Below are 25,900 nucleotides of genomic sequence, written 5' to 3' on the forward strand. Positions count from 1 at the left end.
ATGTGTTAACTGCTGTTCCCGGTTGCAGAGTAACAACTAAACTGAACACTTCTCTGCCATGACAATTTATAAGGAGTATGTTAGAATGCCTTGGTCAGGCACCTATGACAGAGTTTGGTCAAGTTTTTTTTAAATCTTTGTGTTGAATGTAAGGTAAGCTGCTAGGATCTAGCCAGGCTCAAGGCTAGTCTATGTATTGCCCTTAAATCAGGAATACTAACGAAGTCTTCCAAAGACTAATAGGCTTTGGTCAACTTGCAACTTTTGGCAATACTTAGGGAAATCATCATTCCACACACTGAGTATGCCTTTGCCAGCTGTTTATTTTACTGGCCCTATAGGCTGAACAAATGAGTGCCATGAGTCCCAACATGCAAATGTCTTAAAAACAATGCCATTAAAAAAATCAGCGTCAAAGCCACTCGCTCAAAGAGCATTGGGAACGTTAAACAATTAAACCAAAATCTAGGGGGGAAACTTTCACTGCCAATCAAATCTCTTGTTAGGAGGTTATAAGGAATCTCAGCAGGATGTCAGTTCCTGTGATAAGCATTTCTAGGTTGGCTCCTATGGAAAGACGCTATCTGCTTGGGAAGCAAGAGTCATAGGCATCCTGATTAAGTCTTCCTGCCCAAGAATGAGTTCATCTTTCTTGAGAGAGGAATAAAGGGAAAAAGGTCAGTTTACAGCATATTAATATGGATAGTTTTATAGTCTCATATCCACAGATTAAAGAGCTTGAAACGATAGCTGCAAATAAGGTTCCCCAATTTCATTTTGGTTTAGAATCAAAGTATGGAATTATGTATGTCCAGTCTGTAAAAGTGTATTTAACTTGTTAGCAGAGGTTCTTAAGCAGTGGCAGCAGGAATTCTAAGGAAGCTGGATGTTTTCTTAAAGAATTCAAGTAGCACTATGTACTATCTGTAGAGGGTGAAAGGTTTTCCTTGGTCATATTGGTATGTTCCCTTAAAAGCATAACATTTTATTTTCCTGCTTTATTCGTCCTGCAAACAAAGTGTGAACTGTCTACTAAATACAATGTTAAGAAGTATATAGTAAGGAATATATATAATATATATAAGGGACGCGGTGGCGCTGCGGGTTAAACCGCTGAGCTGTCGATTGGAAGGTCGGCGGTTCGAAACCGCGCGGCGGGGTGAGCTCCCGTTGTTAATCCCAGCTCCTGCACACCAAGCAGTTCGAAAACATGCAAATGTGAGTAGATTAATTGGTACCGCTTCGGCGGGAAGGTAACGGCGTTCCGTGAGTCATGCTGGCCACATGACCCGGAAGTGTCCTATGGACAACGCCGGCTCCAAGGCTTAGAAACGGAGATGAGCACCGCCCCCTAGAGTCGGACTCGACTGGACTTTACGTCAAGGGAAACCTTTACCTTTACCTTAGTAAGGAATTAGAGCCTAGTTGTGTCATGTGATATCAGCTGGTATGACTTTCAGAGGCCCTGAACTATTCCCCGCCCCTAAAATATGGGAGGTCCATGATAGTCTCTATGAGAACGTAAGCACTTGATAAAAGAAACATCATTTAAAATATATGGTTATTTACATTTTTTATTACAAATATCTGCCTGATCTCTCACTGTTGCTTCTCCAAGACTTTATCTTCCCACTGTATCTTTTCAGTGTCAGTAATGGTGTTTGTGTTTTTGTCAGCCTCTTCCTCCTCCAAGATAGCAGCACCCAGAGTCTGCAGGTCATCTAACACAGCAAACAGGGATTCTGTGGAAAGAGAAACCTTTAAGGGCATGATGCGTTAGGGGCAGGAAGGGATCCACAAGGCCCCAGAGCATCCTTAAGCCAGAAAGAAAAGCAACACTAAGATCTGGAAAAGAAGAATCTGGAACTTTCACAAATGAGCTATCAATAAGAGCCAGTCTGGTCTAGCGGTCAAGGAGCTGGGCTAGAAACCAGGAGGCTGTGAGTTCTAGTCCCGCCTTAGGCATGAAATCCAGCTGGGTGACTTTGGGCCAGTCCCTCTCTCAGCCCAACTCCCCTCACAGGGTTGTTGTTGTGGGGAAGATAGGAGGAGGAAGGAGTATTAGGTATGTTTGCCGCCTTGCGTTATTTATAAAAATAATAAAGGCGGGATAAAAATTAAATAAATTAGAATTGCAAAGGAAGCAAGATATGACACTTACGTTAACTGAGGACAGCACAGGAAGAGAAACGAGAATTCTGGAGAAGGAATCTATACCTTTCGATGGAGGACTAGCTCCTGTCTTTCCAATTGACTTAGCTGGGACCGCTGCCAGCCGATTCTGCCGATACTGAGCTAAGAGCCCTTCTTGCCTCAAGGTGGCCTGTACAAGGAAGGATGTAGTCTTAATGGAAACAGACACCCCTGGGGCAGCAACTCCCCTTAATTGCTTGAAAGTACCATCAGCACGTTTTTGTCCCTCTCAAGCTCTTGCAGACGCCCTTCAAGCCGTGCCATTTCCTGTTGTGCTGCAGACTCCTGAAGTTTCGCCAGTTCCTGGCTCCTTGCTTTGTCTCTCGCTGCCTGCCGCTCAGCCTGCCGCAGGGCAACCACTAAGGATGTAAGCACGTTTAAACGGATTCGTATTGCTGGGAGTGAGGAACGCAGGGCTCCTACCATCATGCACCTGACTGCTGTGGGAATCAGCCGTGCCGTCCACTAGGAATGGCAGCAGCTCCTTGGAACTGCAGGCAAAGGTCATTCCAGGTAAGTGTTCAGAGTTCTGTATAGAATATGTTTTCCCCCTGAATTGCAATCTTTAGCATGGACCTGAGTAGCCCATCTTGCAACCGTAACTGTAACTCAGCCTTGTGCAAAAACCCTCTGTTACCCTTTTGCTCTGTTATCCTTTTAAAGGCTTTTTAAAATATTTCCGCCACGGATAACAAAACATCTTTGGCCTTCTTCCTTTGCCACCAGTGCGTCACTCTTACCTGCTTTGGCGTGTTCTCTCCGTGCTGTATTCAGTGCTTTTTCCATTTCTGAGAGATCCTTTTGCAATTGTGTTTCAACTTCTGTTATCTTTTCCTGCTGGGCTGTGAAGAAAGGGCACTGACCTTAACTAAAGTGCCTCCCACTGCTGCGCATAACCCCTGGACTCCTCTGCGTTTTGTTTTTCCTAGACTGAACATACACTGTTGAATTCCGTACGATCTCTGCTGGTGGCGAATGCTCCTTCCCATTCCTTTCTTAACCACTGCCAGCTCTCCACGCTTAAATGCAACTGCCAGACCAAAATGGAGCCCTTTGGTTATGCAGAGTAGCTCATCAGAGAGCAATTAACTATACCCACCCTTGCCCCCACTCACAGCTATTAGGCCTCTGGTGGCCATTAGCTACTTACGGTTTCAATCAAATCATAGGTTCAGCAGGCCTCAATTTTATAATAACTAGTGAGATTTGGGGTATTTTGTACACCCCCAATGCAGTGTTTGTACACCCCCAATGCAGCCATGCTGGCTGGAGAATTCTGGGAGTTGAAGTCCACGCATCTTAGAGTTCCCAAGGTTGAGAAACTGCCCTGAAGACTCCAGTGATGGGTGGCCCATCAAGTATATGTATTTGATTGTTGGGGCACCCATCACCTGAATATATCAGTAGCCTTTTGTCTTCATATTGTTGTTGATGGTATTGACAATATTATTGCATCTAAGAGGTTGGAATCTATACTGTAAATGGAAGAACTGGAAAAGACTTCAGAAGTCCTCCAATCTGACCACATTCTGTCAGCCAGAAAAATCTAACCATCTCAGAAGGAACACTAGGGAAAAATAAACCCGCTGTCCATTAAAGGGGGCTTCAAATAAATAAGAACCTTTTCTTTTAAGTTCATATCTCAGGTGGTAACTGGCATAAGCCAAACCCTCCTGGTTCTGCAACCCAGCCTTACTCACTAAGCTAAAAAAATACATTTTTTGTTACTATTCAGGAAAGAAGGGGCTGATCCGGTATTCTAGGAAACTTTTGCTCCAGGAATAAGACCCTGACCCATCACAGGAAACTCAGTTTACAGATAATGTACCTGAGATACAAGATCAATCTTAATATAGAGCTTGTGTGTTGCAATTGCATTCCTGCAGCTACACTTTAGGTCACTGTTTCTATTCATCATAATAGGGGGGGAAAAAAGATCCTTCAGATGCAAGAGTTTGCTTATCTCCAGAAATAAACTCTTCCTGCCTCCGAAGGACTTAACATACCTCTCTCATACTCTCCTCTCAGTTGTGCCACCTCCTGTCTCAAGCTATCTGCAGCGCCTGCGCTCCTATGGAGCTTGTTGTTGGTCGTCTCCAGTTGCTTTTCTGTGTCCTCCAACCGTTGCCTCAGTTCCTGCTCTACGGCTGCCTTTGCCCCTAGCGTCTCCTGCAGGCTCTGCAACGACTCCTTCGTTTTGCTCAGATCAGACTCCGCTGTATGGCAGGAGAAGGGTGAAATGGAAGGGTCCAAAAGAGAGCAGGACCCAGCAAACCAACATCGCTACATTCGCTCCCCAGAGCTAGGAAGAAGCTGTGCAAGTCAGCCCTAAACACTGGGGAGGCATCAATGAATGAGTAAGGCCTTGTTGCCATACTACTTCAGATTGCAGCTGTGGACACAGATGAATTCTCTTCCACGTGAAAGATTTCCTATATATCGGTAAAGAACAGGCTAAAATTGCATTTTCTCTGACTTGCCCGTTTTCTAGAATGCTGATCTGTGTGGAATATCCTGCCAGCCTGCACCTACTGTCTGAAATACAACAGTACAGAAATCACCTCGCTCTCTTGCTTCAGCCACCTTCTTCTCTATGAGTTGAGCCCCACGTTTAAGCTCCACAGAGAGTCGGTCTCGTTCATCATGCAGCATATGTAACTCAGCCTGCAGGTCTTCATAAGATGGCTGAATCCTGAAAAGAAATGGTGAGCCATAATTATACTTGGGGTTTTCTCTTTTGGCCTTGTTCACTAGAAAAATACATACTGTGACTTAATCTCACCGATGCTTAGAAGTTCTGGTTTCTAGCCCTACCTCACGATACTCAAAATATTTTTCCTGAGAGCTGGAGGAGGCATTCATTCCAGCCTTGTCTCTCTCTGATATAATTCACAATATGTAGACCACAGATGGGAAACCGTTTTGGGCTTTGAAATTCCACCATCTCTGTGTCCTACCTGGGGTCTGTAAGGGGATCTGGATGATTTGAAGCCATCACCAAAAGCATTTCTGACACATTTTTGCATGGGAGAGGGGAGGTCTGGGGAGTTTTAAAGTTAAAAAATTTCACCCCATTCCAGGGCTCTACGGGGGCACAAATGGGGTGCTGGGGGCCACAGGTGACCCGTGGGCCATAGATAGCCCATCCCTGTGTTAGACCTCTAAAAGTCCAAAATGAACTACCTGCAGAAGAGTACAGCATTTGGTTGGAACTCAAACACTGTTTCAGCCATAAATGTACTGACTAGCCATGTGAAGTAGTTTATCAGCCTCAATACCCACACATAAGACCTGAGTCAGAATAATCTGTAGGGCGCAAATGTGGGGAGGAAAGTAATTGGCACTGCACCTTTAAATAAAGAAACATACTGGATTATCAAGGGCTCAACCAACTTGCATCTCACTCTTTGAGTGAGATGAACAGTGACTAAATTTGAAATATAAATAAACAAAATTTTACTTCTTCTGGGAATTAGAATTTTGAACTTACTCTTGGTCTGTCCCTGCAACACAGAGTTTTTCTTCTTGCTGAAGTTTTGCCAGTGCTACTCTCCGGCATACAAGCCCTAGAACGCAAAACAGATAAACTAGAAACTAACTCAACTGTAAATCTTATACTTTAACAAGGCGTTAACGTGGCAAGAGCCTATCCAGGCTAGATGGGGAACTAGAGACTTATTCACAAATTTCCGCAGAGATAAACCGCTCAAGCTGACCTGAACAAAAGTACATAAATACGGTGTGGGAAGAAGCATAATGTATGAAATATCTCTGGTTATCTGCATGAGTACAGAAATACCAGAGTGCAGGAAGTCATCTAATGCACAACTCAGTGAACAGAATGTCAACATTTTTACATTTAATTAAAATCATCCCCAACCCCAGCAATACGCAAAAGTCTGAAAAGGTTATTTTTACTTGAGGATGAAAAGAAAAAACAAATAGTGACCATTTCAGTGGCAATGAGCCCATCTCCCGCAAAGGAATACCCCAAATAAAGAGCTCCAAAAATAAGTATTATATGTTGATCACAGTAATTGTGTTTTGGCGGTGGTCACTGCCTGCAATAACCACAGGATGAGAAATGGTAGGCAAGCAGCTGTAATCCTTTTAAACAAGGGAAAGATTTCTGGCATACCACAAGTTCATCAGCTGTTTAATGTCAGTTTCATATCATGGCTTCCACAAACTAGCTTAGTAAAGACAGTAAGACTTTGATTTAAATTTATTTTATTTCACACCTTTCCTAAGGTGTGCAAAAGCCACCACAGCTGTTCTGGGGAGCATTAATTTACACACCACACCACACCACTTTTATTTCTTATTTTTGTCCCTGTTTGTTTGTTTCTTGTCTTTGTTGGGGTTTTATGATGTTATTTAATTTATATCATACCATGAATGTTTTAACGGTTTTTACAAGCACTGTATATTCTGTAAGTTACTAACTGCAGTTACAATGAAGCAGGGTACAAATATATTTATACATATGTATGTATGTGTGCAAGTCAGACTTAATTTCTGGTGATTACAAGGACAAGTCGATGTAATTTTCTAAGCAACATTTTTGGAAGTGGTTTGCCACTGCCCTCTTCCTAGGTGCTGGGAGGAAATGACTAGTCCAACACCTCCAACTGGCTTCCATGCCTAAGGTAGGGCTAGAACTCAGGTTTTCCTGCTCCTAGTCCAGCACCGTAACAACTTTACCAAACCAGTTGTCCAAATAAATAATCAGTCTAATAAAATTAACCCAGAACTTAAAAGCAACCCAGTAAACAAATACTAGCACTAAGACACCAAAAACAATACAGTTAATATTATGACTATCTATGTATACAGGAATCCAAATTAAAACTTCTGCTTGAACACATTCAAGCAAATGGGAGCCCACCACTTCCCCTGATAATTGGAGTCACTAATTGCTCATACTTAAGATGTTTTTTCTAATAATCAACTGGCATCAGCTTTAAACTTTATCTCATGTCCTATACTCTGAAGTGATTGAGAACAGTTCTGAACTTCTTTGTGAAACTTGTTGCAAACTCATTACTACTGTAACAAAAACAAGGCTTAAAGGGAGTTTCCTTTATTTGAATTAGTATTTGTATTGCAATAAGCCAAGAGAATTGTTTAGAATTTCCATCTCGAGTGCCACAACCTTCAGCAGACAGGATCTGCAGATTTCTAAAGATAACATCTACCATAAGAGGAGCAGGAAGCTTGCCTCAAAGCAAAAGTTTTGTAAAAACGGTGTTGAATTCTCTTTTCTTGTTGTAAGGAGGTAATAGAATGGTTGCGGAAAAACATGCCAGACAAGATTACAGTTAAGATAAATAATGCCCAGATAGTTCAGTAGCTTACCTTGGATGGTATCCACTCTCTTGGTTGCAAAACTGACCCTATTTCCCAGGCCCAGAAGCCGTGACAAAGCTGCCTTCCATTTCTCTTCCTGCCCCATCAGCTGCTGCTTTAGCCTAAGAAGCAATTGGTTTGTGTTTCAGTTTGCATCAAGAGTAAGCATCAAAACTTTTCAACACATTTGGGATCTCTAACCTGGAAAGGAGAGGAGTCATAATATACACCAAGGCTCTAAACTGGTACTCTCTATACTTAAAACCAATTTTCTCAAAATACAGTGTCTAATTAATTGGAAATGTCTTTTAAAAATGGTCTCATTGTTTCTCAACCTTGGCAACAGAATTCCCAGCTGGGGAATTCTGGGAGTTGAAGTCCAGACATCCTAAAGTTGCCAAGGTTGAGAAACACTACTGATTACCTAACCTGTTCTCCCTGTTCAGCAGATACCAGATGCGAAGGAAGAGTAATGAATCCTTTTTACACCTTCATTTTATACTAATCTTGCAACATTTCCCTAGGATATACTCAGTGAGTGAAATATTGCAGCGTGCAGCAGATATCACACAAACACTGACAATCATCCAGATAGGGAGTTTGAGTCCTTTACCATTTCAGGTTTTTATAACCTCCTAAAGCTGAATTTGCATCTCTAGCTTAACTGGCACCAAACAGAACATACGATATTGGATCAGTGCTGTCAGTACCTCAGAAAGGATACCGCAAAGCTGGAAAATATGCAAAAAAGGCAAGCAAAAAAAAATTGCTAGGGAGTGCTCCAATGAAGAACAACTACAGTGATTAGTTTTTTGGTGTAATGTAAAGGCAGGTATGGGATACACGATTGAAGCATGTAAAAACATGCAAGATAATGAAAATGTAGGTAGGAGCATTTCCATCTCACAATATTAGGTTTTTATATAATCCACTGGAACTAAGTGCAGGGACAATCAGGATCACCCTAGATCTGAAGCACTTATTTTCACAACGAACAGTTAAATTGTGGAATGTACTGCTGTCACATGTGTTGATGGACACTAATATAGATCATTTTAAAAGGAGACTGGACAAATTCATGAAGGATTATGCTGCTGATAGTTCTTTACCATCTCCAGAATCATGTGGGAAAGGTCCCCCATGCAAGCACCAAGTTATGATTCTCCAGAATCATAAGCATACTGTAAGTACCAATTGCTATGATGCAACAAAAGGAAAGGGCCAGGCCATCCTGTCCATGATTGTAAATATCCCAGATATACTTGGCTGGCCAATATGGACACAGAAAACTGGACTAGATGAGCCAGCTGCATGATCCCACAGGGCTCTTCTTATGCTTAGGAGGGGAGAGAACCAAAAAGAAGTGGAGTAAAAATCACAACAGATCCTGCACTGTTCGTTGTTGTGCCAAGAGAGTGCCTCACAAATGAAAGAGGCGCCACGGAAGGTAGCTAATCTAACTGTTCTTATTTAGATTTGTATTTTCCCTTTCCTCTAGGATCTCAAGTGACTGATGTGAGGGTCCCCTTTTTGTTATTTCCCTCAGTAACAATCCTGTGAGGAAAGAGCTTAGAGCGCAGGGCATCCTGCAGCATGAGGTAGGGGCAAATGCAGCTGGGGGAGCTAGCAAAGAATTGCAAACTGAATTGATATTTTGACGCACAGCCAAGGATCCAACCATTTTTTGCCTGCTGCTCCCCATTACCTGCTGACAAAGTCTGCCAGTTCCCGAAGGGCTTTTTCACCAGCCTCTGCCCTCTGTTGAAGACCATGCATTTGTTCATTTGAGCGTAACATCTCTGTTTGCAGAGTCTGTAAGACAAGGAAGATTCCAGACCAATGTGGCCTGCTGAATAGGATAGTTCCTTCTGGTGATCACTTCGGAATATATCATATAAGGTAGAAGCTACTCATGCTTTTTATAAAGCCGTATCTTAGAACTAAACAACCACCTTTCTCATTCTACGTTCCAATTTCAACTGGGTTTCTGGACGTGCAAGTGGGAACAGTAGTAGATCAGCTCTGTCCCTTTCTGGTTTGCCTCCCACCTTCTGTTGGCTACCAAGAATTCCTAACACCTTTTCCTAGGCAGACACCAATGCAGAGTACAGAGGTACCTCCTGGTCCAGCAGTGTCTTCATTCATGGGCAGGCTGCCATCATCTCTTTTGGTGGGGACGTTTTTCTCCTACGCAAAACAAACTTGCTTTGCCTTTCACTTTCGTTGTTGGGATGACAGCAGTTCAGTCAAGCACACAAAACAGTGTTTTAATGCATTCTAATTATGATTTCGGAACGTACACAACAAACTAGTTCACCCCCTCCATATAGTACAATGTTATATTTCTACTCATCACATCTACTGCCAAGATACAGGCAGAAGAATGTATGACAACTAATCTTGGATTTACTGTCAAAGCCAGAAGTCTATACTCATTAGCCAAAAACTTTATAGAGTACTTAGTACTGCTGGGATACGCAGTTCAAGGTTTTTACAAGCCAAGGGCTTGAAGCTCTTCAAGACAGGCATCTAAATGGATAAAGCCGAGCTGATTTTATCCACAATTCTGAAATACATTGCCAACATAATCACAGGTTCATCTGCTACAGGAACCTAGAATTCTTTCGGTGAAAACTCTTTATTAGTGATTCATTTTTAATTAACTGTAGCTACTACAGCAGCTAAAAACTCTCCTTGTGATTGTCCAGGATGGAACAGTCTCACAACTTCTGAAGCCCCAGGGAAAGTTCTAATTCACTGAGCAGGACACGTGGCTATCTCTGTTCCCCTGACCCAACAACAAAAAAAAAAGTGGAAAAGGCCCATGCTTAATCAATGATATGTTTATTAATCAACTGCAGCCAAGTTGAGGGACTAACAAGTTCTCTTGTTGCCTTTGCAAATTTATCAGGGCCTGTGAAGGAGACAAAAACAGCTCAGGATCTAAATATACCAATCTCGGGGGAAAAAATTTTTTTTTCAGGAGGACGCTGCCTGACTCTACCCAAGCTGCACATTGTTCTTTTTATTACTGAGAGGAAGTGTGAACAAATATCTCCACAGGAAATGTTTTGGACTAAGTGATCTCCCCAGGTCCTTCAAATCTTGTCTCTGAGGAAGGCTGACTGAACAATCTCTGGAGAGAAGGGAAAGTCCTGCCCTTGGTTAACCATTTAATGAGCTGACGCAGTTTAAGGTCAATGGCACTCGATATCACCATTTTTAAGCAAATCATGGATTGTTAAAGAGAATCACCACGGTCATTAAGCAAATCCAGTTTCCCCAATGGGTGTTTTTTATTTATTTAATTTTTCTATCAAATTTGTCACCGCCCATCTCCGACTGGAGGGACTCTGCGCGGTTTACCAGAAAATGGCAAAAAACATTGCAAAATGCGATCATTTGACCGCGGGACACTGCAACTGGTCATAAATGTGAGCCAATTGCCAAGCGCCTGAAATGCAATCGTGACCGCAGGGGTATATGTGTGCACGTGACGTTTTATGACGTTCAGAAGTGCTTTACAGGCCGTAAAGCACCCATTCCGAGGCCATCATAACTTCAGACCATTGTTAAATGAATGGTCGTAAGTTGAGGACCACCTGCATACAAAAACAGTGTTTTAATGCACATGCGTTGGTTATCCAAGCAAAGGGAATATTAAAGAACAAGCAGGATGCACTTGATCAAAATTAAAGCCACCCCCCTTTCCTAATTACTTCCCCTTCTCTTTGTGGTTACTCTATCTTTTCTTTCGCTGAAGAAATCTCTCCTGAACCACAGCTAATCCTCCTCCTCCTGTTTTCTTCCACCAGCTACCAACTATTATCAGTTGCTCCAGGGACAGCTATTTCCAAATGATACAGGAAGACTGCAGGCACAAATCTTTGTTTCCAGAGGAGCCGCATGCGAAGGGATTACCTTGTTTCTTACTCTCTCCATGTGAGCTTCAGCAGTTTTGTCCTCAAGGCTGTGGAGCAGCAGCACCGCTTTCTGTTCTCCAGACTCCACCTCTTCCTCCAGTTCTTTCACCTAGGGATGGAGAATTACTGACTGATTTCTTGGGATTCAAGGCCACCCAATTCCAAAAGGACTCTGGGCAGCTTACAGTTTTTAAGACTGCATAAGGCCAGATATAATGCTACTTAGTATTTATACCAATGTCCTTAATCATGGCAGCTTTCAGATATATGGACTTCAACTCCCAGAATTCAACTCCCATGCTGGCTGGGGAATTCTGGGAGTTGAAGCCCACACATCTGAAAGCTGCCAAGATTGAGAAACACTGATTTATACTGTACGTCCAAGCATGTGAAATCCTTCATGTGCTAAATTATATATTTTACTTCTCACACGTATATGCTGCCAGAATCCAAAACCGTGTATTTTCTTTAGCACAAAGAGCTGGATCTGCAATTTAAGGGGCATCCTGTGAGCTGCACTTCAAATAACGGGCAGGAGCCAGTTAAAGCAGAAGGCACAGCTGTGATCAAAACCAATCACATGAAATCAAATTAAGTAAATATGATGAGTCCATATTACTTTTTAATAACTTCCCCCTTCTGTAACAGTGAAACATACAATCCAATCATTCCAGAAGACTTTGGGAGTGCACTCTTGGTTTAAAAGAGTCAGTATTATGATGCAAATGATGCAGGAGTTGAGGTTGAAATTGGCTCACCTAATGCTATCAGTAAGTCGTGGCCAAAGGCAGAATCTGAACTATACGTGTCCTTGTTCACTTCAGTCTCTTAGCCACTACACCAGATTCAACCCAGGTATTTGTCATATAACCTCACTCATCTTGAGCAGGAAGCCCAACATCCTTTCCACGTAGCGTCAAGTACTTTTATCTCCCCAGACAACTAGAATGTTTCATAGCCACTACCCACATCTCATTAGAAAATCCAGGTGTTCAGCATCTTCCCCCCTCCCCCCAATCTTTCCTGACAAACCTAGAAGTCCTAGTTTATAATGCTCAGGCTCCATTTGGGATTTTCAAGAGAATGGACCCATACAATAAATTTATTTGGAAGATCAGTACATGCATTTAATAAATCCAACAAAACCAACAAAATCTGATGGCATTAAGGAGCTCCCATTTGTAAAATGCATAAAAGTGCATAAGAGATGGTATTTTCCATGTGTACTCTAATCCACTCAAGCCCCTACCTCCCCGATTCACGGTATACCTTCTTCTCCAAATGTTTAGTGCCATCCCTATGGCTCAGCTCCTGAGACTTCAGCTGCACCAGGAGAGAAAACACTTTCTCCCGCCATCTTGTCAGCAGGCACTGAAGGTTTTGAGATGACTCAGACTTGAGAGGGTCCTGGAGATGCACCTGAGAAGATAAAGCATAAAAGCAGACAGCCAAGTATGCATCATCCCTTTCCAGTTGGAATGACTGCAGATACCAGGAAACTCAAATACACCATTGGTGGCATATGTCTTGTTCTCACAAATGCTAGATCAATGCATTTCAGGTGCACACACACACAACCCAATTCAAAAATTATCACGATATGAAAGCTCCTGGGAATCAGTCAATTACATCAGGGCTACATCTCTTCCTCGAAACCTTTTCTGCATCTGTAACTAGGACCAGGATCCACAATATAGCACCCAGAGACAAGTATGAAAATAGATACAGGTAGTCCTCGACTTACGACCACAATTGGGACCGGAATTTCCATTGCTAAGCGAGGTGGTCATTAAGTGAGTCACGCCCAACCACCTTTTCTGCCACAGTCGTTACATAAATCACTGTGGTTGTTAAGCAAATCCAGCTTCCCCCATTGACTCTGTTTGTTGGAAGCCAGCTGGGAAGGTCGCAACTGGTGATCACATGACCCTGGGATGCTGCAACCATCATAAATACATTCGGGTTGCCAAATGCCTGAATTCTGATCACGTGACCACAGGGACACTGTGATGGTCTTAAGTGCAATCAAAAGTCACTTTTTTTCAGTGCTAACTGAACAGTCGCTAAACGAACAGTTGTAAGTCAAGGATTACATGTGCACTACCACCCTTAGAGCCTGTCAGGCTCTTGCCACCCCATCTGACTTTTTTACATTAAAAAAATTGTGTAATTAAAAACGAGGAGCAAAATGTCCATCTCCACACTGTTGCCGAGAATGCTGTTGTCTCTGTGTGTTTTCTTGGAAGGTAAACATGACAGGCAGCTACAGCCCAGTGTTTTGTTTCAAACTATGTTTATAAACTCTGGCAGGGGGGAACACACGCAGCACAACAGAGAAGGCACACTTCCTGGGTCTCAGCAGATGACAGTATTTAATTGAAGGGATCCAGAGCATGCCAAATTTGTTAGCTCTTACCAGCTAGGCAGACACCTGGAAGATAGGTGGCCCCTCAGATAACCAGGCCCCATGCCATGTACAACCTAATACATCATAACCAGCATCTTGAATTGCATCTGGAAGCAAACCAGCAGCCAGCGCAGCTCACAGAGCAGAGGTGTCACATGGGCATATTGGCATGCCCATCATTGCCCGTGCCACTGCATTCTGGACCATTTGACACTTGTGAGTGGCCTTCAAGGACAGCCCTGTGTACAGCATGCTGAAACAGTCAAGCCACGAGTGACTGTCTGGAGGGCCTCCAATCCAGGAAAGGATACAACAGATGCACCAGAAGGAGTTGCGCAAAAGCTTTCTTGGCCACAGTTACTACCTGCTCATTCGGCAGGAGCTGTGAGTCCAGGAGGAGCCCTAGACTGTGCACCACTCTTGGAAGAGGGAAGTGCTTATGAAAAAGGGCCTTCTGAGAAGACAGCTGGGTAGTGCTTTGGAGACAACTGGAGATAATCATGAGCACTGAACCAAAGGGCTGGGCAAAGTTTAATCCAAAGATAGTATCTTCTTTAGCGGGCAATAAAGTTTCCTCCAGAATTAGTTGATTCTACTTTGGCACACTCTATTATTTATAAAATTTCTAGCTTTTTTAAAGTCAAAAGCAATCTTAAAGTAGGGTACAATTCATTAAAAATTAAAAAGAAATGGAAAGCAATTTAAAATAGTTAAACAACACAACCTTCATCAACTTAACTGTAAAATAGGATAACAACACCTGATCAGACCAGAACAGCGCCAATTTAACTAAAAGCCCGATGAATAGTTATGTCTCAACTTGACCAAAAGCTTGAAAGTTAGGACCCAGCCGTCCCCGAACAGGGGAAGTTCCACAACTGGTAAAATTCCACTACCCGCAGCTGTAGTGGATTCCTCCACAAAGCAAGGGGTTTGGCTAGACACTCTACAAAGTCCTCTCTAACCCTCACATTCTGTGATTCTATTGGGAATTTGTACTGAGAATGTTCTCTCTCAGGTTACCACAATGTGGATCCTTGGCACAAGGGGTACCTGCAAAAGGCCATCCTCCTTAAACCTTAGCTGACAGGCAGGTACATGCGGGAGAAGGCACTCGGTTATATACAGCATCCTGTTGTGTAGGGCTTCATTTTTTATTTTATTTATATTCCAAATTTCATCACCGCCCATCTTGCACAAAGCGACTCTGGGCGGTTTACAATAAAATTGTACAAATTTATATTCCATTACAAGTACTACTGCAGTCCTATCTGGATCGCTATATTGCAAACCCCATTTAGTTAAGAGAGCAGAACCTTCCAAAGTACTCGAATGAAATCACCTTTTTGCCAAGCTCTGTCTCCTGTAGAGCCAAGATATCACCTAACGAAGTCACACGAACTTGCAGAAGTTCAGCTGTAATTTTCAGAGCCTCCTTCTCATCCTCAAGTTGCTGAAACAAAAGAAAAATGGTGTGTTCACTTCTGGAAGACAAAGAGTGTTGCATGCCCATCAATTCAGACAAAAAACACAACCTGCTCATTCAGTGCACATGCTCTTTCCCTCCCAGTTCTCTAGAACCAGAGGTCACCCAGTGAAATTGAATCCTGGTCCTGGAAGAATCAGGAGGACTACTTTTTTTCACAACACGTAATTCAACTTTAGAATTTGCTACCACGAGATGTGGTGCTGGCTTCAAAAAAGGGTTGGACCAATTCATGGACGTCAAGGAGAGCCATGGCTATTAGCTTTAATGGTAGTTTGACTGCCATCTGCTGGTAGACTAGTGGGCTTCCTTATGGAGTTGGTTGTGAGAACAGACTGCTAGACTAGATCAGCTGGGGAACCGATCCAGCAGGGCCCTGCTTATGTTCTCACCTGTACTTGATTTATCAGCTGCTCCTGTTCAAAACCAGGTTTACTTGACTTCTGCTCCCCCACATAGGTCTTTAACTGCAGCACCAAAGCATTCTGGGAAGCTAGTTCTGCCTCAGTCACACTGGAAGAAAGAAACCAGAGACTATCTTGGATAAAATCCCAGTACCATTAAGGGAGAAGGGTGAAGAGGGGTGAAGAGATGTTAACCTGAGTTGGTTCTGGAGTATATCTTTTTTCTCCTTTAACTGGCTGGCCTCCTTACACTGAGCTTCCAGATCCTGCTGGGATGCGCGTATCTGATGCTTCAGGGAAGTAGCTTCAGCTTCATAGACTCCAGACAGCTCATCCAACTGTGGGAAGAAAGAGAGGCTGGAGGCTTGGGTACACAGGCTCACCTCTATTACTCTATTTGAAGCTCACTGCTCTCCTAGAAATCTCTAGTGCCTTCTCTTCGAGAGAGCTTTGCAAGTTATTTATTCTGCGGTAGTCCTTGCTTAACAATCATTTGTTTAGCGACAGTTCAGACTTATGACAGAAAAACAACTTGCAACTGGCCCTCACACTTACGACCCCTGCAGTGTCCCCAAGGTCACGTGATTGCGATTCAGGTGCTTGGCAACTGCTTCGCGTTTATGACCATACCAGCATCCCGTGGGCACATGATTGCCATTTTCGACCTTCCCGGCCAGCTTCTGGCAAGCAAAATCAATGGGGAACCACATGATTCGCTTAATGACCACACGGTGATTCGCTTAACAAATCACCATCAAAAAGGTTGTAAAATCGGATCAGATTTGCTTAATGACCGCTTCACTAAGCAACTGAAATTCTGGTCCCAGTTGTGGTCGTTAAGCAAGGACTACCTGTATATCTTTTCTAATGAACATTGTCTCTCAACATGCTTTTCACTCAGCAGCTACCTTTGCTTGGTATTCTTTCAGGACTGCCTGTTGGCATTCCTGAACCCTCGCCTCCTGCCTCTTCTGCTCCACTCCTACTTCTTCAATTATCTGCTGCAGCTTCCCCTGTGCCAGGGCAAGTTCATGGTTGCTCCTTTCCTTGGTTGACTCAAGTTCCTCCCTTAGGAAATCCACTTGCAACTGACTTTGCTGCCTAAGCTCTTCTACTTCATTCCTTAGGGCCTCTTTCTCTTGTTGACTGCTTTTCCTGACTTCTTCCAGCTCTGTCTTCAGGGCAGCAACTTCAGTAAGGTTCTGGCTTTTGAGGAATGTTAGCTCTCCTTGGAGATTGGACAAGGTACTTTCCCGAACAGCTATTGTTGCCTCCAGATGGGCTGAGGAAACTTGGAGGGCACTAAGTTCTGACTCCAGCCGCTGGATCTCATGGAGCTGATGGGAGATGATTTCAGCCTGTTGAGACATTGCCAGGGTCACATTTGAGGGCTCAGCCAACCTATCCAAGGACCTTGGATAGAAGAGAGGAAGATGTCAGGAAGTTCTCCTGTCTCCAGGGAGAATACTCTAGGCAGACTTTCCCATCCTGATGGCAACCTTCCAGATATGTGAGCTTCAGTTCACAGAATTTTCCAGCCAGTATAGCTATTGCTGAGAATTCAGATATTTGATGTCTACACAATTTAAAGGGCATTAGGCTAGGAAGGACAATTCTAGGAACTGCTCACTCATTATTATGAACAATGGAACGCATAGTTCCATGGTCTAAAAGCCATGAGTCAAAGACAGCATAAGAGGGTTGATCTGCTGTATACCAGCTGAACCCAAGGAAGAGTGTCCAAAGATTAAAATGTTATTACAAATAAGAATGGCAAATGTACAAATTAAACAATGTATGATTCAATGGGAGAGAAATCTTGGACATCACATTGACTATGATGTTTGGGAAAGAATGTGGACCAAAGGGCTGAAATTTACTTTAAATTATAATTTAAAAGAAAATTTTTACAAAATGATGTACGTGTGGTACATTACTCCAGACAAAATATCCAAAATGTTTCAGAATACTTCAAATGTCTGCTAGAAGTGTAAAAAAGAAACAGGAACATTTTATCATATGTGGTGGACTTGTAAGAAGGCAAAAAAATTTTGGACATCTATACACAATATAATTTGTAAAATGTTGACTAAAGAAATTAATAGAACACCGGAACTCTATTTATTGGGCATCATGGACAAGGATTTGGAACATGAACATGGAAAACTTTTACAATATTTGATCACCGCAGCTAGAATTACATATGCATCAAAGTGGAAGGAAGAACTGACCCCCTCGGTGGAAGAATGGACATTTAAATCCCTGGATCTGGCGCAGATGGCAAAACTTACGGACCAGCTAAATGATAAAAATGTGGAAGATTTTCAAAATGACTGGACCCCCTTCTTCAACTATGTAGAATCGACCCCAAAATTAACATAAATGTGTAAAACATATGAATATAATACAAGATGTAAATATTATGTATTTGACTTATATAATCTCAATAGAACTGTAGAATTATTGTAACCAAATTAGTGAACTGTGAAAAGAAATTAATTAGTTAAGGTATAAAACCGTATTACTTAGGGAGTTGGAAATCCATTTCCTTTCTTTTAAACCTCTTCTTCTCTTTCTTTCTCCTTTCCTTTTTTCTTTCTCTTGTTTTTGCATTTTATGTTTATTGTTGATTTGTCATTTTATGTTTGTATTATTTGTGTAAATAATTTAATAAAGACTATTTAAAAAAAAAAGTGTCCAAAGATAAGTAACAGAGCAAAACTAGAGAAAAATGAACCTAAAAGGTGCTACTCTCAATTGTTCAGCTAAGAAATAGTTCAAAGCAATCTTCTTCTAGTAGTTTTCCCTCCTAGCTCACTGACTGTACACAGAATTAAAAGGTTGAGGGAAAATGAGTAAGATACAGAATTGTTCGTTAAAGCAACGGTGTTCCCCGTAGTAACATGTGGCTGCGAGAGCTGGACCATGAGGAAGGCTGAGAGAAGGAAGATTGATGCTTTTGAACTGTGGTGTTGGAGGAAAATTCTGAGAGTGCCTTGGACTGCCAGAAGATCAAACCAGTCCATCCTCCAGGAAATAAAGCCAGACTGCTCACTTGAGGGAATGGTATTAAAGGCAAAACTGAAATACTTTGGCCACATCATGAGAAGACAGGACACCCTGGAGAAGATGCTGATGCTAGGGAGAGTGAAGGGCAGAAGGAAGAGGGGCCAACCAAGGGCAAGGTGGATGGATGATATTCTAGAGGTGACGGACTCGTCCCTGGGGGAGCTGGGGGTGTTGACGACCGACAGGAAGCTCTGGCGTGGGCTGGCCCATGAAGTCACGAAGAGTCGGAAGCGACTAAATGAATAAACAACAAAACAGAATTGTTCACCTGCTTTTATCTCTCGTGTCTTCTGTCTTATCTACTTTTGTGGTCCATCTTTGGAGTTCTTCTTTCAACCGCAAATTCTCTCGTCTGAGTTCAGCAGCCTCCCAGCTAGGGTAAGCTGTGCCCCCCCAGGACCCAGTAGTAGTTGAAGGTGGTGCTGACTGGCTCTGGAAATGTGAAGGTGGAATCAATTCTTGAAATCCTATGGAAAAAACAACCACAGAAAACATCTAGACATTTCAAATATAGTCTGCAACTTAAGAACAGGCTAATATGAAGAATTAGAAAGTTTCTGCTTAGACAAAGCCTCAAAAGGGAATTGGCGTTACTACAGATTATCAAAAGGTTAAACCAGATCTGAGTCAAATATAGTTAACAACTCTAAAACCAGCCTCACACAAGAACTGAGAGCAAGTGACTAACTGAAGATCAGATACCATGATCAGTTCAGCACATCTCTTTGGAGGTATAATGCTAGGTCAGGCACTCACCAAATAGAAAACCTGTTAATGAAAACACAGGATGGGGAGCCTAGTTTTATGCAGGCAAGACAAATGACAATTTTTAAGCCAAGCCTACATCATACACAGAGGAAGAACACAGTGGTGTGCAAAATGTGTCAAGGTCAAAATGGGTGTAAGACTTCCCATTTATACTTTATTTCAGCTTCAAAGTATCTCTTCCAATGCTGTTTCATCGAATTCAAAATTCTTCACAAGCACTTCTGGAACATTTCTAATAAGGTCAGGATAATAAATTTGAACTGGAAGCAACTGTTTTGGGCTCAAAGTGCAGTGGAGGAAGTAAACCTAGCAAACAAAATGGAGGTTCCACCTTTTTCCCTCCTGTCTTTTAGATATGACCAGGGTCAAAACCCAGTTCCGCTCTTTGGCTAATCCCATCAGACTCAAATTGACTCTCCCTGCCACAGACAAACCCCCCTGCGATCCCATCTAAACCAAAGAACAGAAGCCTCCTCACAAGCTCACAGTATAGCCCAAGGGCAGCCTTTATAAGGAAAGCCTAAGCTAGAGAAACCCCAGTCTTCCGTCCTCAATCAGTTGATGACCTCAATGTTCCATCTCCTTTAACAACGGATTTCCCCAGCAATGCTGTCCTCCTGAAAGGCCCATGTTGCTTAACAATCAAATTAATCCCAGGTACACCGACAAGGATCTGCTAGCTTCCCCCAAAGTAGCCAGCCAATCAGATCCCTAGGATTTCCCGCCTTGTAGCCCTCAACTTCTATAAAAACCTTTGCTTTTCCATTGTTTGGGGTCCCTCTTTCTCGTAAACCAGACACCCATAAACATAAAAAAGTAAAAAAGACATCCAAGTTATTGCCAGCTTTCTTGTCTCAGAAAAGCATTCCATACAGGGCAACAAGTTTTTTTTAAAAAAGCCGTCTCTCTTATTACCACCTCCCAAACCTCAGCTGGCAGCAGGACCTACCTCAAGTGAAGGCTTGGGCAGGTTCATACGGTTAAAAAAAAGTATCAGATCGTTAAGTATCAAGTCACTTGGACTGCAATCTTACGGGCCCTGGTGTTTTAGGATTATACAGACCTCTTCCCCCCATCCCAGAGACTGGAGAAGGCTCTAATGTCACAGAGGAAGTATAATGTGGTGTTCTTGGTTTCCTATCAGTCTCCAGGTCTGCTCTGAATAAGGCTCAAAAGAAAAGTGTGAATGATGAGACCAAGAGAGGGATTACAGCTAGAGACTCTTAAGTCCCTGTGATATGAACCATGGCTATGTACTGAAAAAAAATTATACCAGCCCTGGTGCTGGTTTAAGTATACCTGTGCTGCCCTTGCAAACTAAGGAAAGAAATGATTTGGGGGAAAAATCAGGAAAGACACAAATATCTCACTGCTCTTCTGGTCACCCAATCAATTTCTTTCTCCCGGAGTATCAGAAATCCTCAGAGGTCAGAGAGCACCATAGTGAGTTATAGGACTGCTTTGTTAAAGGCTTTGCGTGTGTGCACGCCTCCAGGTCAGTCTTGATTCTTGGCAACTGCCTGGACAAGTCCTGCAGTTTTCCTGGCCAGATTTCAGAAGTGATTTGCCTGCTTCCTAGGGCTGAGAAAGAGGGACTGGCCCAAGGTCACCCAGCTAGTTTTGTGCCCAAGGCGGGACTAGAACTCACGGTCTCCCGCTTTCTAGTCTGGTGCCTTCACCACTAGACCAGACTGGCTCTGTAAAGGCTTCACAGGCAACATTTTAAACTGCAACCAGAAGTGGACCAGCCTCACTATTTAACAACTGGCAAGTTATGCTCTTTGTGGTTAGTCCCAGGAAATACCTAGATTTACTTTGTTCTTAGTGGATTTCAGAGACACTTCCACAGAACACACACAATGCATTAAGTAGGCCAGCTTAGAAGCTGCAACTGTAGCAACAACTCTACAGCTAGGATATCTCTAAAAGGAATTTGCTGATTCTTTACCAGTTGGCCTTGGAGTCCGGAACACAGCAGGGGGGTCCAGCTGCTTGTCTGAATCCTTCCTTCTGTCCATGGTCTCAATTTACAGTCCTTCAAAATATATGAATACTTTGTCCATCACTGAATAATAATTTCATTTCTATGCCACCCCTTCCTAAATGCCTCATGGCAATTTAAAAGTTTAAACAGATGATTAAAAGAAAATTACACTATCAAATGAACACAGCATCCATTTTAAAACTAATTTTAGTGTTAATTCCGGTCAGTCAGTCATGCCCTAGTCATCTCCCATATAGACTACTGCAATGTGCTCTACATGGGGCTACCCTTGAAGAGTATCCAGAGGCTACAGCTGGTTTAGAATGCAGCTGTGCAAGCAGTCTTGGGTGCCCCAAGGATGGCACATGTAATACCTTTGCTGCAGGAGCTGCATTGGTTGCCAGTTTGCTTCCGGGTCCAATTCGTGGTGTTGGTTATCACCTTTAAAGCCCTACATGGCATGGGTCCAGATTACCTGAGGGACCGTCTCACCCCCATTACATCGACCCATCCCACCCGGTCAGGCAGAGGGCACGTTGCGGACCCCGTCCATGAGATATCGTCGGTTGGCAGGGCCCAGGAGGAGAGCCTTCTCTGCCGTGGCCTCCGCCCTATGGAATACTCTTCCCCCAGAGGTGGGGCAGGCCCCCTCTCTCCTGGCCATCCGGAAAGGGGCAAAAACCTGGCTCTGCCATTTCGCTTGGGGTGGGAAGGGGGGAACCAATCCTGGGGGTGGTTAGTGTCCTAAAAAGGCTCCATGGTTTTATGAATTTATAAATTTAAATTAATAATTGTTAACACTGCTGTCCTAGATTTTATATTTTATATTTATATCTATATCTGTATTTAAGTTTGGTTTTTTTAAGCGTGTTTTAATTTGTATTTATTTTTAGTTTTATTATAAACCGCCCAGAGTCACTTCGTGCGAGATGGGCAGTGATGAAATTTGAAATATAAATAAATAAACCTATTACAATTATTAAAATAATTGAAAAGATGAATCGTGAAGGCTCTCTTGAAGGACTCTAAAGAAGCTAGACCCCTAATTAAGGAAACATGTCCCATAACCCTAGAGGCAATGGCTGAGAAGACTGATCACAAGTCACAATCTCATTAGTTGATGGCACTCAAGAGTATCTTTCCAGGTAATTCAATTACCTGAGAAGAATGATGTAGATCAGTGTTTCTTAAAGTGTGATCCAAGGACCCCAGGGGGTCCCCCAAGACCCTCTCAGGGATCCATGAAATCAAAATTATTTGCCAGCCTATGTTGAAAAATAATACAATATTAAAATCCCATCAAACAATTGTGGGAAGTGGTAGCAGCAGCGAATGTGTCAATTTTAATTTTTAATATGGTAAATATGGATAAATTTAACCATTACAAACAAAAGCTCTTTTGGGGTCCTCCGTAACTTCTAAAAGTGGGAAGGGGTCCTGAGAGAAAAAGTTTAAGAAACACTGACATAGAGAAATAGGATACTCTCCTGATACTGTAATGAGTAGCAGAGATCATATAAAAAACCTCTTCTCTTAGGTAACATTAGCCTAATTATTTAGGGATTTAAGGTGAAAGCCAATACTTTATACAGTATTTTACCTGGAAATTTACAGGAAACCAGTGCAACTATTTAAGGAAAAATCACTTTTTTTCTAAATAACAAACAAATCGATGTGCCACCTTACTGAAATTTCTAAACTGCGTGTAGATGTGTGGTATGCACATTTACCCCATTATATAGCACACGCTGCAGTATTCCGTTTTGTTGGAAACTTTAGGAAATATTGCTGTTTTAAGATCATTTTTTTTTCAAGAAATGGCTGGAGCTACCAAATCAGTTGCAGCTGATAAAAAGCTGACCATAACGGAAACCTGAAACACCAAGACATTTTTCTCCCTGGGGAAACAGGAGCATGCTTCCATCTTCCAGATCATGATCCCTTAATTCCTTCCGTTTATTATTTCCATGAAGTCACGAAGAGTCGGAAGCGACTAAACGAATAAACAACAACATTATTTCTCACTGAGCCTCCTATAACCTGTAGACAGGCATTGTGAGAAATAATTCCATTACCTAAGAGGGATGACATGGAGAAACAGATTTGAGTGTCTGGCTGGGGAATTCTGGGAGTTAAAGTCCACACATCTTAAAGTTGCCAAGTTTGAAAAACTCTGGCTTAGACCAAGCCTCCCCAGTCCTATGACCTCAGATGCTTTAGGCCATTGTTTCTCAACCTTGGCAACTTTAAACGGTGTGGACTTCAACTCCCAGAATTCCCCAGCCACCAATTCCACAGCTTAAAGTTGCCAAGATTGAGTAAGCCTGCTTTAGGCTACACAACCAATATGGGGCTGCTGCAGTCTCCACATTGGGGAACATTGATTTTAGCCACGTGATTCTTACTTTTAATTCCTACATGGGCAATTCCGAGGCATTTTTTTTTTCATTTATTAGATTTTTAAAGCTCCTCAGTCTTACAACTCTCGGTGGTTTAAACCAGGGTTCCTCAACCTTGGCAACTGTAAGATGTGTGGACTTCAACTCCCAGAATTCCAGCTTTGCTGGCTGGGGAATTCTGGGAGTTGAAGTCCGCACAGCTCAGAGTCGCCAAGGTTGAGGAACCCTGGTTTAAAACATCTGATGAAACACGACTCATGCCATTTCATCCAGTGCTTTGGAGTAATTTATATATTTCTAATCTAGTTTCCTGGTTGACCAATCCGGCATAAACCATTTCCGAAAGCCAGGGATTGATTCCCTTACAGTGTTTGAGATTCAGACATCCCCAAAGCCCCACATTAAACAGTAATCTGCTTCTCCCGGCTACGTTGCCGTACATTTCATAGCTACCTGCGCATGGGGGAATTCGGGTGAGAGCCTCCTTTGGTTCAATCTCAATTTTTGCCAGCCAGCTCTTACTGGGAGATTAGCCCAAGCAGAAACCAAAACTGGCGACTCAAGACAACGCCCGCCCTTCAGAGCAGCTCCCCCAAACAACCCTCACACGTTTCAGCTCACCCAAGATCCGCGAGTTTTCTGATTGGCTGGCTGATGGAACCCCCTTCTCCCCAGATCCTCCCGTTTTTTCATTGGTCGGTTCCTCGTTCCAATTTGCCACCGCCAAGAAGGGAACGCCTACTCTCCGCCCCCCTCGCCCCTTTCAAACCATCACCAACGGTCCCTAACGTTCCGTCGAAGGACGAGGATCCAAACTGCTCATGCGCATAGTGCCGTGAGCCGGTTGGAAGCGAGCCAAAGCAGCTAGGACGCACTAGCCGCGCCTACTCGCGAGCGCGAAGCCAATGAGAACGCAATATAAGCGAAGGCGGCGCAAGATAGGCGGGACGAGTTTTCCGAAGTGAAAGTGAATCGATTCCGTCCAATCAGAGAATCTTATATTTAAATAACCGCTGCTCCAAAACAGCCAATTAAGGGAGTGGCTTCTTCCCTTAAGTCTAATAAAGGCGGCGCCAGAAGGAAGGGATGTCCGTTTTCTTAGACGAATCAGTTGGGCAGCGCGAGGAACGCTTGTCTGGTTGCAAACTCAGTAGAACCTCCGACTCCGCTTGCTTTCGATAGGAAGGAGCCCAGCTGCTGGTGGAAGCGTTTTGCAAAAGGAGTGCGTCTTCATCACCGTTTTGGTTCTCCTTGCCTCCCTGTTGCAATTCTGCCTTCTGTCGCCGTGGGTTGCGCCGCGTCAGCATCGACCATGGGCGTACTGGTTGCGTTGCAATAAACAGCGCACATTCAGCAACACGATATTACAGTGCCGCTGCTGAGAATCTGAGTAATCTGTCCCTTCCAACGTTTAACGTCGTTTATTCAATGCTTTTGTTCGGTATCGTTTGATGAAAGTAATTTGAAGTTCGATAAAAAGGGATTCGTTACAATAGTTGTGACTAAGAACAGCTTTGGCATTTGGGGAGAAGATCAACACACTGGTATAACCCAGGATATCTATTTTTTCACTTAGGACACAGCCAGGAGGTCTCTTTAATATGCCTTCCTCCAGTCCTTCAGCTAGAAGAAATGTACAGGTAGTCCTCACTTAATGACCACAATTGGGACCAGAATTTTGATTGCTAAGTGAAGTGGTCATTAAGCAAATCTGACCTGATTTTATGACCTATTTTGTGGCAGTCATTAAGCAAATTACCATGGGCGTTAAGCAAACCACATAGTAAGCGACTCACGTGGTTCCCCATTGATTTTGCTTGCCAGAAGCTGGCCAGGAAGGTCAAAAAAGGCAATCACATGACCCCGGAAAGCTGCAATGTTCATAAATGCAAACAGGTTGCCAAGTGCCCAAATTGTG

At 43.0% G+C, this 25,900-nt stretch overlaps 1 protein-coding gene across 1 annotated transcript; it reads right to left on the reverse strand.

Moving 5' to 3' along the window:
* Positions 1 to 1,576: 1,576 nt before the first annotated feature.
* On the reverse strand, positions 1,577 to 24,670 carry CCHCR1 (coiled-coil alpha-helical rod protein 1). The gene is made up of 18 exons (XM_063291294.1): positions 24,436 to 24,670; positions 21,548 to 21,634; positions 19,100 to 19,298; positions 16,671 to 17,175; positions 15,958 to 16,100; positions 15,751 to 15,871; positions 15,215 to 15,325; positions 12,735 to 12,884; positions 11,464 to 11,574; positions 9,248 to 9,354; positions 7,552 to 7,664; positions 5,684 to 5,759; positions 4,755 to 4,885; positions 4,200 to 4,409; positions 2,934 to 3,035; positions 2,401 to 2,552; positions 2,218 to 2,323; positions 1,577 to 1,742 (listed from the first exon to the last, which is right to left on the reverse strand). The coding sequence occupies exons 2-18, from the start codon at positions 21,615 to 21,617 to the stop codon at positions 1,600 to 1,602; spliced, it is 2,550 nt and encodes an 849-aa protein (XP_063147364.1). The 5' UTR covers positions 21,618 to 21,634; positions 24,436 to 24,670; the 3' UTR covers positions 1,577 to 1,599.
* Positions 24,671 to 25,900: the final 1,230 nt, after the last annotated feature.

Source organism: Candoia aspera, chromosome 2 (genome assembly GCF_035149785.1).
Source record: "Candoia aspera isolate rCanAsp1 chromosome 2, rCanAsp1.hap2, whole genome shotgun sequence".
NCBI lineage: Eukaryota > Metazoa > Chordata > Lepidosauria > Squamata > Boidae > Candoia > Candoia aspera.